The 17465-nt window shown below is 37.9% G+C and overlaps 1 protein-coding gene across 1 annotated transcript in view; it reads right to left on the bottom strand.

Moving 5' to 3' along the window:
* Window positions 1-4612: 4612 nt before the first annotated feature.
* The window catches only part of Mdh1 (malate dehydrogenase 1), a 45691-nt gene continuing 32838 nt past the window's right edge, over window positions 4613-17465 (bottom strand). Inside the window, exons 6-7 of the mRNA XM_071663899.1 lie at window positions 11785-12009; window positions 4613-5339 (exon numbers count right to left, since the gene is read on the bottom strand). Of these exons, the coding sequence (XP_071520000.1) occupies window positions 5241-5339; window positions 11785-12009 (324 nt within the window). The 3' untranslated portion in view covers window positions 4613-5240. The remainder of the gene's footprint in view (window positions 5340-11784; window positions 12010-17465) is intronic.

Raw genomic sequence — 17465 nt, 5'->3', positions numbered from 1 at the left:
TGGGGTTGTATAACATGTAATGTGTGTGAGTGGACTAGAGAACAGATTCAACTTATAAATTGGACCTGTCTGATGTCAACATTTTGGTTGACCTTGTGTTTTATGCTTCTCAGGTATTGTTCATGGTAGTCATTGAAACTTGGTTAAAAGGTCTTGGCATGCTTGTGTAGCATGCACTCTTATATTAAGTGCAAGTGTAGTATCTGTGTTGAAGTCAGTTTCTCAAGCACTGTTCACTGTAATGAAACTTCTGAGGGTGTACATGCATGTATGTGCAAAGTCACTGAAGAAGTATGATCAGGAACTCTTTTTGGTAGGCATGAAGTATGGAATGGGGTGCATACATGAATATATCCATTCAGCATTTACACATTTTTATAGATTAGTTTTTGGTTACTGTTTATGGCAGTGATGAAACTGTAAGGGGGATGCATGCTTGCTATATTGCCTTAGCACTCGGGAACACTAATTAATGCTGTACTACAGATGGTTCTCACTGAATGTTTTATTCTTTATTACCGTACTCAAGTATTTGATATTTCTTTTGTTAATGGGTCTGCATCATCAGTAATCAGTGCAGTGTGTTTTATCTTTTCATAATGGATTTTATTTTGCAGCTTACACCAAAACCGATATTATCTAGGGCTTGAGAAGTAGATCTTTATTGTTTGGACATTACAAGGCAGATTGATGATATGTACGGTGTTCAGAAATTAAAGGGAGTGTAAATGTCAAAACTTGCTGTAATGGTTAGGATTTTGATCTCTCTTGAACAAAACCACATATCTCAGTGAAATAGAAAAGGAAATATCCCTGTTTAAATTTTTATTTATGTGTGTTTGTTAGCATTACATTTGCTTACTCTTACTCACATATTACTTATTTTTATTAACAGATGGAAGTAAATATAGAAAATTTCAATTGGGTTTCACATGATTTCAATCCTGATGTGGTAATATATAGTAAAGATTTTATTGTTGAAATAAGACAGATACCAACTGCAATGAAATTGTCTTACTCATGAGTATAATCAGAAAGCAGTAGGAATTTGCATGAAATATTGCCTTTGGTCATTATTGTGTCAGTGGTGTTCATACTTTCAAAGAATACAAGATCATATGAACATATGTAGATGTTGAGATCTGGTTTACAACATGGTTTGGACTAATTTTGAATGTTTTGAAATTATGGAAATTGGTTGTGTATTTGTGACTTTTATGTTCTTTATTAAGATAGATATGTATGATTTTGAATTATTTTTTTAGTGTTCAGACTTACTAATCATCATACATTACTAGGTATAGCTAGAAAAAAAATTGTATAGATGAAAGACTATGAACTTCATGTCAGAGTTATTTGCGGTGCTAAGAAACTTACAGCTGAAATTTTCAAGCAGTTTAAGGATCTAGTAGAATTTCTGAAGCAAGCACTCAGTAAAATAATAAACAACAGTAATTCTTTTACATATAGCAGCTCAAGTATTTTTTCTGAAACGAACCAATTTGCCTTAACCAACTATTAGCATAGATGAGTCCCTTTGCACTTTGTTCTAGAATGATGTGTAGCCAGAACTACAAATCTACTTTATTTATTATTTATGGCATACTGTAGTAGATTTATCAATATTAAGCATGCTCCTATCATTCATATCTTTTGTTTACTTTTCTGTTAGCTTTTCACTGTAATCATAAGGGACACAGTTAATCAAAATTTTTATAGTTGTGGATATATATATTCATGTAAGATTTCAGGGTCAGTGTGGAGTAGGTTGTTGACTGTATTTGCAAAATATTCTAGGCTAGCTTTTAAACTGCTGACACAATTGTGTGTTGCTCTGTGCTGTGATGCATGCAAAGATACGAGTATTCACTGCCACCTTCAACCATAGATAAGTTTATACCGTAACCAGTATTGCACCATCCCACTTGATAGGAAAATCTAGTTTGATGTGTACTTAGATATTTGTTGGAAGGATCAGTTAACAGAAAATATGTCATGATTACCTAAAATTGTGAGTAAATATGTCCAGAACAGTTAGAGGCTGTGATGTGAGAACTTCATTAATTTATCAAATGCATTCTTTAGCTTTTTAAAGATATAGAAATTCTAAGCCACCTTTATGCCATCTCCCACTTTGTAGGGTAGGATTCTCATATGCAAGTTGAATTAACTAAGTGTAAGGCCCTCGTGTTAAATTCCCCACCTTGTGCATACTTTAACAGGGAACATTGTCAACCTAACTAGGTTTTGGGTCAGACCCAGGTGTGATGGTTTGTGAATATGAAATATGCTGTGGGATGATGATATCAAGAAAGAGGATAGCAAGAGAAGTCAAATCATATTACTAAATGTCTTTTCTTTAAGATCCAGTACATAGGATATACTATGGCTGTGATATGTTGCCTGAGATGGTCGGCACTAAATGACAGTTGTTAGCCTGAACTGTTGCCAGTGGACTATGATAGTGACATCATATTAATTTCTTTGCTATGTAGATGATACATTAGTAACTTCTGCTTTAAATGTGTAGATGACTTTTAGTCAGGTTATTCTGCAGTTGCTGTACATGGCATCTCTTATTTAATTACAATGGTTTATTTTTCCATCAAAATGAACTTAATTTCCCTAGTGAAGCATTATGCATGTGATTTCATGTGGCAGCTTGGGCAACAGTCTTAGATAAAAGTCATAGTATAGATGATTTTGTGTGGTGAACTTAAGGATAATTGTTAGATCCTTTTCCTTTGTATTGTGTTATTGTCATACTGGACTATCAAGACCTTCAGCAATAATTTTCATAGTGTGCTTATGAAGTCAGCATAATATAGGATATTTACCATGTTTCCTTTGCTGTGAATACATATTAAAATTGGTAATCTGAACTATAACTCAAGTCAGAGTATTTTGTATTTTATTCTGTATGCTTGACAGGTTTTGCAATTTTCCAAGCATAAGTGATCCTTATATCTATGGAGTTGTGTTTGCTAGATAATAAGGTAGATAATATTGTGAATTATTGCTTTTATACTTTATGTACATGTCTCAACTTTCATTCTACTATTAGAGGAAGTAAAGCACACATCCATATATACTACAATAATTTTACTCTATGGTTTAAAACTGATGATTTCTAGTAGATTGCAAATAATTAATTCCATTGTGTTCCTATGAATTATTGAATTGTTACATTTCTAATCTTAGTTTTTCATTACAAGGCTTTAACTATAATTATGATTGTAATAGTTCTTTGCCCTAGTATTTAACAACTTCAAATTATTCTCTAGTTTTCCCTTGTACTCAATATTCTTGACTATTTCTTTTTGTCAACCCACAAACTATATACAGTACTTGCTTGGTAGCTCTTCTCACTCATTACTTTTTAAAAATGTTTGCCTGTTTTTCGTCTAATGAGTTATGCAAGTGGATATTACATTCATTACACAAGGTAACGAGAATAGTATGAATTATCCCGAAAATTTTGTTTGATTTCATATGTATTAAAGAATCTTTGAATGTTATATGTAAAGGCACTTATAAAAGTTTGTGGGGATCTGTGTGTGGGCCTGTGCACTAGCCACCCCTTTTCCGATGGCGAGTCTGTAGAAGTGTGACAGCCCTACACACAGCAGAACTGTGACAATGTAATAAAGAAAGGATTATGTTTGTCAATCATTTATTTGTATTCATAATCAGTTACACATCCCATAAACTTTTATGAGAGACTACATAATTCTGCTCATTGTTTTGTTAAAGACCCCAAAAATAAGGTTTGAAACTTATTTGAAAAAATTAAGCTTGTGGAAACTATTATAGTAGAAAGAAAAATCATCTTGCATACAAATGGGAGTATTAGGAAAGCAAGATGATAAATGGGACGAATTTGCAGGAGTATGGTTATGAACATCCCTGGGGATAGGGGAGAAAGAATACTTCCCACGTATTCCCTGCGTGTTGTAGGAGGCAACTGAAAGGGAAGGGGGCTGGAAATCCACCCCTCTTTTTTTTTTTTTTTTTTTTCCCCAAAAGAAGGAACGAACAAGGGGGCCAGGAAATGGCGAATAGTATGAAAGTTGTTTAAAATAAAGTGACATGCAGGCTCTTTCTTTTAGACTATTTCTATTTTATGCAAGAATATTAGTCCAGGGGAGAAGTGTCGTAAGTATAGAAAGTATATCTTTATGTAGATGGGGGCCATAATAGGGTGAAGTATCATTGATATTTTTCTTGAGCATATATGCATACAGTACAGGAACTGAGAAAGACCTCCTATTCCACATCATGTCATTTAAGTTAAAGAATGAGGAACCAAATTTTTTATTGTAAGCGATGCTATGCTTATGCAGTAGTATTTTCATAATGTGAAGAATTGCCTTGTCTTTAACAAAAATTTCTACATTTGTCAACCATTATGAAATTATTAATATTTACCCTAGATTTCATCAATAAGTAAAAGGATGGGTATATCTAGATGAGACTGTATGGACCATGATAGTTGATGTGGGTACTGGGATATATTTGGTGGACCATTATTTTAATACAGTCCACAGACTTTACCTGCTTTTGCATACAGCATGATTTACCTTAGTTAAAACTAGGTAACAAAAACACCTAATAAACTTTGTTTAATTGTTCATTTTTATGTATTCCCACTAAAAAAAAAAAATCTGCAATTTATACAAAAAAAAAAGTTACATAACAACCGAGGGCAGTTAAACTCAGGATGAGATTTTGATAACATTGAAATAAGTAACATCAACAAGATATTATGTACACTCTACAAAATTTTCCCTACTTTAACATGATCCAGAAAATTTAAACCTTTACACCAGGGTTCCCGCTCTTTTACTGACAAAATTCAAGGCCTTTTTCCAGGATCTTTGAACGTATTTGTATTTAACGATATTGCATTGGGAAAAAAAACTGAGCAAGCGCTATCGAGCCCCTCAAATAAAATTCCCGGGTTTTCCCAGTGGCGTGGGAACCCTATTATACATACATAAGGGAAATTTGATTATATACACAGAATTCAGCTATTAATCTAAATTTCTTTTATCAATTTTTGTTGGTAAAAGGAATTAAAAATTATTCCCCAAATTTTGGAAAATAACCTGGCAACATTTAATGACTTAGCTATGTTCTACATCATTCTCATTACTTTTTTTCTACTAAAGAATAAATCAGTTTTCCATTACATATAACTGAATGATGTCTCAGAGCCTGGGTTTAGCTGCTGCAACATCCTAACCCTGGCAAGCAGCAATGGCATCATCACGTTCTTCACACAACTCCTTAGCTGTGATATCCATTTTCTCCCGTGCGAAATCATCAATAGGCAAGTTCTGAAACAATAAGCAAAACATAAAAGATAGTCACTGATTATATAAATAAATTCCTACACTGTAAAACAATAAATTCCTGGACATCAAATATCCACACTTCTTAACTGGGCTGTACATCACCATCAAAAGCCTTGAAACAAATATAAATCTAGATATCAAATATGTCAATTAATATAATATTAAACGTCGACAAATTATAGCCCAAGTAAAATCAATCAAAAAGTTATCTAACCTAGTGTTATGTAATCAGCATGGCACAACAGTAGTGTTGCTACCACTATATCCTTCAAGTAGTTTTATTATTGTAATTAGGGAAATGAAATGGATATTACAGTCTTAATAAATGCAATATTTAATTATTTATTATACTTCGTCACTCTCTCCTGAGGTAGCGCAAGGAAACAGACGAAAGACTGGCCCAACCCACCCACCCACATACACATGTATATACATACATGTCCACACACGTACATATACATACCTATACATCTCAATGTATACATATATACACATGTACATAATTCATAGTCTGCCCTTATTCATTCCCATCGTCACCCCACCACATATGAAATAACAACCCCCTCCCTCCCCACATGTGCGCGAAATAGTGCTAGGAAAAGACCACATTCGTTCACACGCAGTCTCTAGCTGTCATGTATAATGCACCAAAACCACAGCTCAATTTCCATGTAACTTGGAATGAACCAAGGCATGTGAAGCGTCTGGGGTAAACCGTGGAAAGTTTTGTGGGGCCTGGATGTGGAAAGGGAGCTGTGGTTTTGGTGCATTATACATGATAGCTAGAGTCTGAGTGTGAACGAATGTGGCCTTTGATGTCTTTTCCTAGCGCTACCTCGCACACACGCAGGGGGAGGAGGAGGTTGCCATTTCAGGTGTGGCGGGGTGGCGACAGGAATGAATAAGGGCAAACAGTATTAGTTATGTACATGTGTATATATGTATATATGTCTGTGTGTGTATACGTTGAGATGTGTATAGGTATGTATATGTGCGTGTGTGGACGTGTATGTATATACATGTGTATGCGGGTGGGTTGGGCCATTCTTTCATCCGTTTCCTTGCCAGGGTTCCCACTCTTTTACTGACATAAAATTCAGGGTTTTTTCAAGGATAATTCCTACAGGATTTTCAGCCCACTTAATCTTAAATGGACTTCAATGGACAAACCATCTGGATAACACTGATCATTGGTTTGTGTTTGTTCTATTGAACACATTTACAACTTAGTTACCATGTTAGTTCTAATGATTTAGGATTGGAATTGTATTGACAGGACTATCAAGAGCTTTCTGTATGAGGCTGGCTTTCAATGCTTTATAAGCCACAAGATGACCAACTTGTTTTGGACTCAAATAAAAAGCCCTTTCAATTTTTAAAGATTCAATAATTTTAGCATTAGCTATTTCCTTGCAACATTCATCCATAACTTCCTCTGAAAACTGTTTCTCTCTTGTTAAAGTTCTTGGTTCCAATTCAATGCTAACTAAACGCTTTGAAAGTAAACATGCGATATTTATAAAAATTTTGCAATCTTTGAACATATTTGTATTTAACGATATTGCATTGGGAAAAAAAAGACTTTAACCCAATCTGAGTCAATAAGAGTTGACTTGGCAAATGCGAAGCACGTTTTTTAAAAAAATTGGCCATCACGATCATTATTAACCATTGCTTTCATTACTCCATAACAGATGTGAGCAAGTGCTATCAAGACCGCGACTTCAGTTCAATTCGTACCATGCAACTCGCCCAACAAAAAAGCCACAATGTAGCAATAAATCATATTCAGGGTACGAAAGCAAGGGACGAATGAGGCCCAAGGGAAGTAACCTTTTCTTAACTTCCGTTTCAAGGGTTTTTCCCGGACATTTTCAATTTTACACGCTTTCCAGGCCTTTTCCCGGCCGGGAGCACCTCAAATAAAATTTCCGGGTTTTTCCCAGTGGCGTGGAAACCCTGCCTTGTGCTACCTTGCTAACGCGGGAGACAGTGACAAAGTAAAATAATAATAATAATAATATTTATATATATATATATATATATATATATATATATATATATATATATATATATATATATATATATATATATATCTTTGCGCAATCCATCACTGATTCCCTAAATACATCCCATTCCTCCCCCACTCCCCTTACTTCCATTGTTCTCACCTTTTTCCATTCTGTACTCAGTCTCTCCTGGTACTTCCTCACACAGGTCTCCTTCCCAAGCTCACTTACTCTCACCACCCTCTTCACCCCAACATTCACTCTTCTTTTCTGAAAACCCATACAAATCTTCACCTTAGCCTCCACAAGATAATGATCAGACATCCCTCCAGTTGCACCTCTCAGCACATTAACATCCAAAAGTCTCTCTTTCGCACGCCTGTCAATTAACACGTAATCCAATAACGCTCTCTGGCCATCTCTCCTACTTACATAAGTATACTTATGTATATCTCGCTTTTTAAACCAGGTATTCCCAATCATCAGTCCTTTTTCAGCACATAAATCTACAAGCTCTTCACCATTTCCATTTCCAACATTGAACACCCCATGTTCAGATGCTTGTGGCATGAGAAGAGTGGGAGGTGGGTTGATTAGAAAGGGTAGTGAGTGGTGGGATGAAGAAGTAAGAGTATTAGTGAAAGAGAAGAGAGAGGCATTTGGACGATTTTTGCAGGGAAAAAATGAAATTGAGTGGGAGATGTATAAAAGAAAGAGACAGGAGGTCAAGAGAAAGGTGCAAGAGGTGAAAAAAAGGGCAAATGAGAGTTGGGGTGAGAGAGTATCATTAAATTTTAGGGAGAATAAAAAGATGTTCTGGAAGGAGGTAAATAAAGTGCGTAAGACAAGGGAGCAAATGGGAACTTCAGTGAAGGGCGCAAATGGGGAGGTGATAACAAGTAGTGGTGATGTGAGAAGGAGATGGAGTGAGTATTTTGAAGGTTTGTTGAATGTGTTTGATGATAGAGTGGCAGATATAGGGTGTTTTGGTCGAGGTGGTGTGCAAAGTGAGAGGGTTAGGGAAAATGATTTGGTAAACAGAGAAGAGGTAGTGAAAGCTTTGCGGAAGATGAAAGCCGGCAAGGCAGCAGGTTTCAATGGTATTGCAGTGGAATTTATTAAAAAAGGGGGTGACTGTATTATTGACTGGTTGGTAAGGTTATTTAATGTATGTATGACTCATGGTGAGGTGCCTGAGGATTGGCGGAATGCGTGCATAGTGCCATTGTACAAAGGCAAAGGGGATAAGAGTGAGTGCTCAAATTACAGAGGTATAAGTTTGTTGAGTATTCCTGGTAAATTATATGGGAGGGTATTGATTGAGAGGGTGAAGGCATGTACAGAGCATCAGATTGGGGAAGAGCAGTGTGGTTTCAGAAGTGGTAGAGGATGTGTGGATCAGGTGTTTGCTTTGAAGAATGTATGCGAGAAATACTTAGAAAAGCAAATGGATTTGTATGTAGCATTTATGGATCTGGAGAAGGCATATGATAAGAGTTGATAGGGATGCTCTGTGGAAGGTATTAAGAATATATGGTGTGGGAGGCAAGTTGTTAGAAGCAGTGAAAAGTTTTTATCAAAGATGTAAGGCATGTGTACGTGTAGGAAGAGAGGAAAGTGATTGGTTCTCAGTGAATGTAGGTTTGCGGCAGGGGTGTGTGATGTCTCCATGGTTGTTTAATTTGTTTATGGATGGGGTTGTTAGGGAGGTAAATGCAAGAGTTTTGGAAAGAGGGGCAAGTATGAAGTCTGTTGGGGATGAGAGAGCTTGGGAAGCGAGTCAGTTGTTGTTCGCTGATGATACAGTGCTGGTGGCTGATTCATGTGAGAAACTGCAGAAGCTGGTGACTGAGTTTGGAAAAGTGTGTGGAAGAAGAAAGTTAAGAGTAAATGTGAATAAGAGCAAGGTTATTAGGTACAGTAGGGTTGAGGGTCAAGTCAATTGGGAGGTGAGTTTGAATGGAGAAAAACTGGAGGAAGTGAAGTTTTTTAGATATCTGGGAGTGGATCTGGCAGCGGATGGAACCATGGAAGCGGAAGTGGATCATAGGGTGGGGGAGAGGGCAAAAATCCTGGGGGCCTTGAAGAATGTGTGGAAGTCGAGAACATTATCTCGGAAAGCAAAAATGGGTATGTTTGAAGGAATAGTGGTTCCAACAATGTTGTATGGTTGCGAGGCGTGGGCTATGGATAGAGTTGTGCGCAGGAGGATGGATGTGCTGGAAATGAGATGTTTGAGGACAATGTGTGGTGTGAGGTGGTTTGATCGAGTGAGTAACGTAAGGGTAAGAGAGATGTGTGGAAATCAAAAGAGCGTGGTTGAGAGAGCAGAAGAGGGTGTTTTGAAGTGGTTTGGGCACATGGAGAGGATAAGTGAGGAAAGATTGACCAAGAGGATATATGTGTCGGAGGTGGAGGGAACAAGGAGAAGAGGGAGACCAAATTGGAGGTGGAAAGATGGAGTGAAAAAGATTTTGTGTGATCGGGGCCTGAACATGCAGGAGGGTGAAAGGAGGGCAAGGAATAGAGTGAATTGGAGCGATGTGGTATACCGGGGTTGACGTGCTGTCAGTGGATTGAATCAAGGCATGTGAAGCGTCTGGGGTAAACCATGGAAAGCTGTGTAGGTATGTATATTTGCGTGTGTGGACGTATGTATATACATGTGTATGGGGGGGGGGGGGGGGGGGGTGGGCCATTTCTTTCGTCTGTTTCCTTGTGCTACCTCGCAAACGCAGGAGACAGCGACAAAGTATAATAAAAAAAAAATAATATATATATATATATATATATATATATATATATATATATATATATATATATATATATATATATATATATTCCTATGAGTCCATATATGTTGAAGGCTCCAGTCATGAACAGAAGTCTACATAAAGGCTGGGCCTTATTTGAAATACAGAGAATTATGAAAGGTAAAAGGAAAAGACAAGAGAAAGTAATTACGAATTTTGAAGGAAGTGTAAAGCCTGTCTTTAAAAATGTGCCAGGTCACAAGTACTGGGAAAGACATGAGATGGAAGTGAGATCCAAAGCTTTGACACATCGAACAAGAAGCAGTTATCAAACCAGTCAGCGCCTAAGCTGCCGATAGCCACACAATAATCATGTGATGCAGCAGCTTGCCGAGTATTGCATGGTCTAGTTAGTGGTGGGGGCACAGAAGCAGCCAGCTCTTGAAAGGAAAATCGAAAGTAATACCTACAGAAAAGGGAAAGCAAACCAACTTTGTGGCACAGGGCATGAGGGTCAAGTTTGGAAGTTAACATGAGCCACTTCATAGGTCAGTGCTTTTGACTCAACTCTGTCAAGTAAGGATGCAGGCATAAAACTATCCCAGATGAGAGAGCAGTACTCCATACAAGATCAAATCAATCCTTTGTATTAACAGCAACAACTGTTCTAAAGAAAAGAATTATCGACATGTAAACAGGACACCCATTTTCTTAGAGGTCGACTTTATTCCTCTAATGTGGGGTTTCCAAGAAAAAGTAAATGATATAGTAATACCAAATATGTTCGCAATGTCAAGAGGTGGAATTATAGAACCATTAAAGGAGAGACAAGAGTTGGGTATAAACTAGGTCTTGGAAGCATTAAACTTAACAAAAGGGGACAGGCTGATCCATCAACTTCATCCATGACCACGGAGACAGATCAGCCGGAAAGGAAGCTAGACGTGAAGAAGTCAAGTTAGGAAGGGAAGCTAAAAGAGGGGAGCTTAGAAATGAGATCCCAATGCAACACCCTGTCAAAAGCTATGGATATGTGAAAGTCAACTACACAAGATTCCCCATAATCTTTCAGGGATGATGACCAGGTATAGTAAGACAGGATAGAATATCACTGGCGGATCACGTCTTACGGAAGCCATACTGGTGATCAAAGAAAAGACTGAGTTTGAGTTCTGAGGTGTCTAAGGATATGGGCATTGAGGAGGGGTTATCGTTATGTAATCAAAAGACCCCACTTACTGGGCTCGTACATCATTAAAGTTGCACTCAATGTGGGAACATGGTAAACTGGACTCCTCTAGGCCCTCAACAATGCTGTGATTTTTCCCATGGTGTTACCAACTGGTGATGAAGTCCATTAATGCCTAAATGCTTGCTCACATTTATACAAGTCCCTAATTGCCTTAAGCTTAAAGATTAATACAAGCCATCACACCCTTCATACCCTTTAAGGAAAGGTTCAATAAAATGTAAAGATCTAATCACAAAATTTAAAAGCTACCTAGTGACCAGACCCAACATTACCACTTGGATTCAGAAAAGAGGGGAAGAGAGAGAGTGAGTGAGAAACGGGTAGGGGCTGGATTATAAAATTTAGACTTATAAGCCAAGCACTGGGAAACGGGTAGGGGAGAATAGAATTTAGTAAATCATTTGATTACTAACCTTGACAATGCTCCACTTCTTGTCCTTAATAGTCACAGGGAAGGAGTACATTACTCCTTCTGGTGTACCGTAGGAACCATCAGAGAAAACACCCATGGATACAAAGTGTCCATCTTTTGTCCCTTGCCAAATGCTCTTCATGTGGTCACAGGCAGCCTTAGCAGCAGACATAGCAGAAGACAGTTTGCGAGCAGCAATAACTGCAGCACCACGCTTCTGAACAGTCTGCAAATAACAACTGATACTGTGGAATACAAAAAATGGCTACAATATATTCATAGTACATCCAAATAATATGAATTCTTTTGGTACCAAAAAGGCAGCCACCATGATAAATAACCAATAACCTTTTTTCCTTTACCTAGTGTTGAGGATACACCTAAATGTTAAATGAGTATATAAAGGTAAGCATGTACTGGAATACTTATAGCCAAATACGAAAATGTTTAGGTTAAACCCTGATCAAAAACATTACCCAATATGTTATACCATGCTCTGTAGAGAACAATAATTGCATGAGTCAAGTTACAGGGAAAGGCTAGAGGCTTTAAATTTGCCCACTATAAGAAAGAAAAGTGAGGGCTGAACTGATCACATCCTCTTAAGTTTTTAAAGCATCAATTACACACAGTAAACAATCCCTCCATAAATGTAGGAACATAAAAATTGAGACAATAACATGAAATTAAGCAAGAAACCTATTTAAAAAGATGAAAAACTTTTAAAGTAAAATAGATATGGTTAATGGAACAGAATGAAGGAGGGTGTTACAGAGCTTGGATGGAATGGATCAATAATAGTGTGGGTGAAAGGAAAGATTGAAATTGTGAAGTATGCATAGTTATGTGCATATGCACATGTAAAAATGAAGACTGTAGAAGGTAAGGATGAAATGTAGCATTTCTAGAGAAATTAAAATGACTGTATAAATGGGTTTGAGAAGGGGAGGTAGGTGGTTGTAATGGGTGATAATAATGTGAAGGTGGGACGTGATAAAATTGGTGGCATAGTTCATGAACAGGAGTGCCTGGAATTAATGAGAATAGGTTATCTTGTGGATGTCTGTGCTTGGTGGGTTTTATTCACTAAAAACACATTTTTTTCAGCACAAAATGATTCACAGATTTACATGGATGAGAAATGATTGAAGAGGGCTTCACATATTATGTGGCAGTGGACGAAAGGTTGTGGAGGTGTGAAAAGGATTCTTCAAGGATTCTGGTCATTTTGCAGTTCATGTGGAGGTTAGGGTCAGGGAGAAGTGGAGGTATGGCATAGGGAAGAATGGAGAGGTAAAAGTGTTGGCAAGACATAGGGAAAAATGGAGAGGTAAAAGTGTTGGGCAAGCAATAAGATGAATCTCAAAGAATGCAAGGAGTATGAAAGAAAGGTGACAGAAAGTTTAGAACATACAATAAATGTAAGGATCCAGTCATGTGTGACTGAGGTGTTTAAAATGTTTAGAGAAAGACTGTTAAAGCATGCAGAATTAGTAGATGGATAAAAGGTTGTGATATATATAAGAATGGAAATGCATGGCGAGTTCATAAGATTAGAAATACTCTGGAGAAGAAAAAGGCATATGGTAGATTGCTCAAAAGGAATGTATCAGTGGAAGTTCAGCAAAGGAGAAGGGGAGAATATAAGATGCATAAGCAGTATGTTAAAGATGCTGATAAAGGAAAGCAAAGGAAGAGTAGAGGAAGACGAAAGAAACTTGACTGAAAGGTTTAGGGAAAATAAGAAATTTTCCTCGAGGGGTAAAAGGAAAGAGGCAAATGTAAAAGTAGAAATGAAAATGTGATATTTTGATAAGTACGGAAGGGGGGTTGCAGAATCAAAAGAAGGAAGTGAGAGGAAGATGGAAAGAGTATTTTGAAGAACTGATGAATGTGGGGGTATGTAAGGCAGCAGTTATTATATGCATGGGTATGAAGGGAAAAGAGTACAAGTGTAGGGGCCTATAGCCAGAAGGGAGGTAAAAAGGGGAATAATGAGGTTGAAAGTAGGAAAGGCACCTGGAGTGGAAGGGATTACAGTTGATATGTTTAAGTATGGAGGAAAAAGTGTGACAGAGTAGATGCATTTGATATGTAACTTAGCATGGAAGCAAAAGGTTATACCTTACAAGTGGGTGAAAGCTATTATCATTCCTTAATTTAAAGGAAAAGGTGCTAAGAATGTAGCTAGCAATTACAGGGGAAAGTCTCTTAAGCATACTCCAACAGAAGTGTATGCTAGAGTGTAGATTGATAAAGTGATGGAAGTTACTGAATCCAAATAAAGTTGGGAGCAAAGGTACGGGATGTCTGAGAGAATGACAGTGGAAATGTACCTAGCAAAAGATAAGCAGCTGTATGCAGATTTTATGGATATAGACAAAGTGTATGGTAGAGTTGAGTGGAATGCTTTATGAGATTGTTAAAGATATATGGGGTAGTGGGACACCTGTTGGAGGGTGTGAACACCTTCTATAAAGGAGCAAATGCATGTGTAAAAGTGGATGGAGAGTTGAGCCAAAGTGGCTTTTTAACACATACATGGGTGGAGTGATACTAGAAAGATCAAAACTAGGAAAAAGAAGTGGGAGATGGGAGCATGGTGGTGGTGTGTGGTGGCTAGTGATAAGCCTGTTTGCAGATGATGCTGTATTCTTTGCTAAGAGAGAAGAGGAATTGCAGAAAGTTGCATGCATCTTTTATGACATGTTGGTACAGGCAACTGAAAGTAAGTGCAAATAAAATTACTGCAATGGTGTCTGAAAGGAAACAGAGTGAAAGTATTAATTTTGGAAAGCCCTACAGAGTTATAGAAGAAAGTATAATAAACTTTATCAATATGGAAGGAGAATACTGGAGGGAGAAAAATAGGGGTTAAATGCGTGTAATGGTGTATGCAACATAGGCACATAAGATAGGGATCAGTGGTAACTCTTGCCATTATCACCCCCTTAATGGGAGTTTCCAGAGGGAACCTTGCATTTAAGATATAGATGAACAGTTAAAAGACATGGTTAATGTATGCAGCATACAGAAATTTATGGAGCTGTATGATAGAGAACGTTGAGGAGAAGGGACTCCACAAGTGTAAAACTTCCCACCAGTACAAGTAGATATTTACAGGTGACTGACTTTATCAGACTCCACATGCCTGTGGTTATGACACAAATAAAATATCAGTTTCAATGAAGTTGTATCTTTGGAGAATAATCTCAAACAAGAACTCACTCTAAAGGGATCCATCCTTCCCTGCTAATGATCCTAATTCAGCCCTGAAGATGCAGGAGCCACTGGAGAATGGGTCATGGGGTTATATAATAATAATACATTAAGGTAATCCAGTGTTATGCATGGAAAGAAGGTAATTGCTCACTCTTGCTTCCTACTTTCCTGTAGCAAACATTCATTTGTATGCTCATAAATAAATTAGTTTTACATTTATATTGTGTCCAACAGATACACAGCACTAGCTAGACCTCGCAATACTCGACAAGCTGCTACATCACACGAGTATTGTGTGGTCATTAGCAACTCAAGGGAGGGCCGATTTGACAACTGCATCTTTTCCAACATGTCGAAGCTGAGAACTCTACCTTCTCATGTCTTTCCCAATAACTATGACCTGGCAAATTTCAAGACAGATTGTAACGTTATCAAAATTTCGTAAATACTTTCCCTTGTCTCTGCTTTTTCAATTCTCTCTATATTTCAATTAGGGTCCATAATCATTATCTTGTTTTTCATTGTGAAAGGGGAGTGTTAGGAATTAATGTGAACAAAGCTATCAAGTTTAGCAGCAAAAAATGCCAGGTTGGTTGGAATGCCTTTTGGTAAAATGGTAGGATCAGTACACAGTAGTAATAGACAGGAGGATAAAGGCAAGAGCATTAGGTGGAAAGGTGGAAGCAGTAGGTAAGAACACTAGGTAGGAGCATTAAACAGAAGCAGACGGTAAGAACATTAGGTAGAAGCCTCTGCAAACACTGTGCTAGAGTTGCCCTCTGCCAGTAGCCTGGTGAGGTTCAAGCTTTAATTTAAAGGTAAAGAGGCGGCACAGGAGTTCACCAGTTATGGAGACTATTGCTGTGACCATCCCCTTTAGGGAGTTCCAATTTGGAACAGGCATCACAGATATAGCATCAGGAAACAGACAAAGCATGGTCCATCCACTCACCTTTTTTCATACATATTCGCCATATCCCACGTTAGTGAGGTAGCGTAAGGAAACAGATGAAAGAACGGCCCAACCCACCCACATACACATGTATATACATACATGTCCACACACGCAAACATACATACCTATACATCTCAAGGTTTTTTGTTTTTTTTTCATACTATTTGCCATTTCCCGCATTTGCGAGGTAGCGTTAAGAACAGAGGACTGGGCCTTAGAGGGAAAATCCTCACCTGGCCCCCTTCTCTGTTCCTTCTTTTGGAAAATTAAAAAAAACGAGAGGGGAGGATTTCCAGCCACCCACTCCCTCCCCTTTTAGTCGCCTTCTACGACACGCAGGGAATACGTGGGAAGTATTCTTTCTCCCCTATCCCCAGGGATAGGTATACACATATATACACACACAGACATATACATATATACACATGTACATAATTCATAGTCTGCCTTTATTCATTCCCAACACCACCCGGCCACACATGAAATAACAACCTCTCCCTCATGTGCGCGAGGTAGCACTCGACTTCCACACATTCTTCAATGCTCCCAGAATTTTCGCCCCCTCCACCATCCTATGATTCACTTCCACTTCCATGGTTCCATCCGCTGCCAAATCCACTCCCAGATATCTAAAACACTTCACTTCCTCCAGTTTTTCTCCATTCAAACTTACCACCCAAATGACTTGTCCCTCAACCCTACTGTACCTAATAAACTTGCTCTTATTCACATTTACTCTTAGCTTTCTTCTTTCACACACTTTACCAAACTCAGTCACCAGCTTCTGCAATTTCTCACATGAATCAGCCACCAGCACTGTATCATCAGCAAACAACAACTGACTCACTTCCCAAGCTCAATCATCCACAATGGACTGCATACTTGCCCCTCTTTCCAAAACTCTTGCATTCACCTCCCTAACAACCCCATCCATAAACAAATTAAACAACCATGGAGACATCACACACCCCTGCTGCAAACCTACATTCACTGAGAACCAATCACTTTCCTCTCTTCCTACACGTACACATGCCTTACATCCTCGATAAAAACATTTCACTGCTTCTAACCCATACACGCACATATACATAACATATACAAACATACATATTCATACTTGCTTGCCTTCATCCATTCCTGGTGCTTCCCTGCCCCACAGGAAACAGCGTCGCTATCCACTGCTTTAGCAAAGTACTGCCAGGAAAAAAAAAAAAAAAAGAAAGAGGCCACATTCGTTCACACTCAGTCTCTCACTGTCATGTGTAATGCACTAAAACCACAGATAAAATAAATGACAGGTGGAATTTATGAAGTGAGAATGCAGTGTTTGCAAGGAATACAAGTACTCTTAAATCAAAGAGTAGAACAATAAATGCATTTGCTTATTTCCCAAAGATACAAACATGCAAATAAAAACAGTTAATCATGTACACTTACTGAATGAACAATACCAGTTCTATCAATATTTCACTTGTTTTCTTGATTTCAAAATGAATTTTACCAGA

Source organism: Panulirus ornatus, chromosome 8 (assembly GCF_036320965.1).
Source record: "Panulirus ornatus isolate Po-2019 chromosome 8, ASM3632096v1, whole genome shotgun sequence".
Classification (NCBI taxonomy): Eukaryota; Metazoa; Arthropoda; class Malacostraca; order Decapoda; family Palinuridae; genus Panulirus; species Panulirus ornatus.
This window is presented reverse-complemented; position numbering and strand designations above follow the sequence as displayed.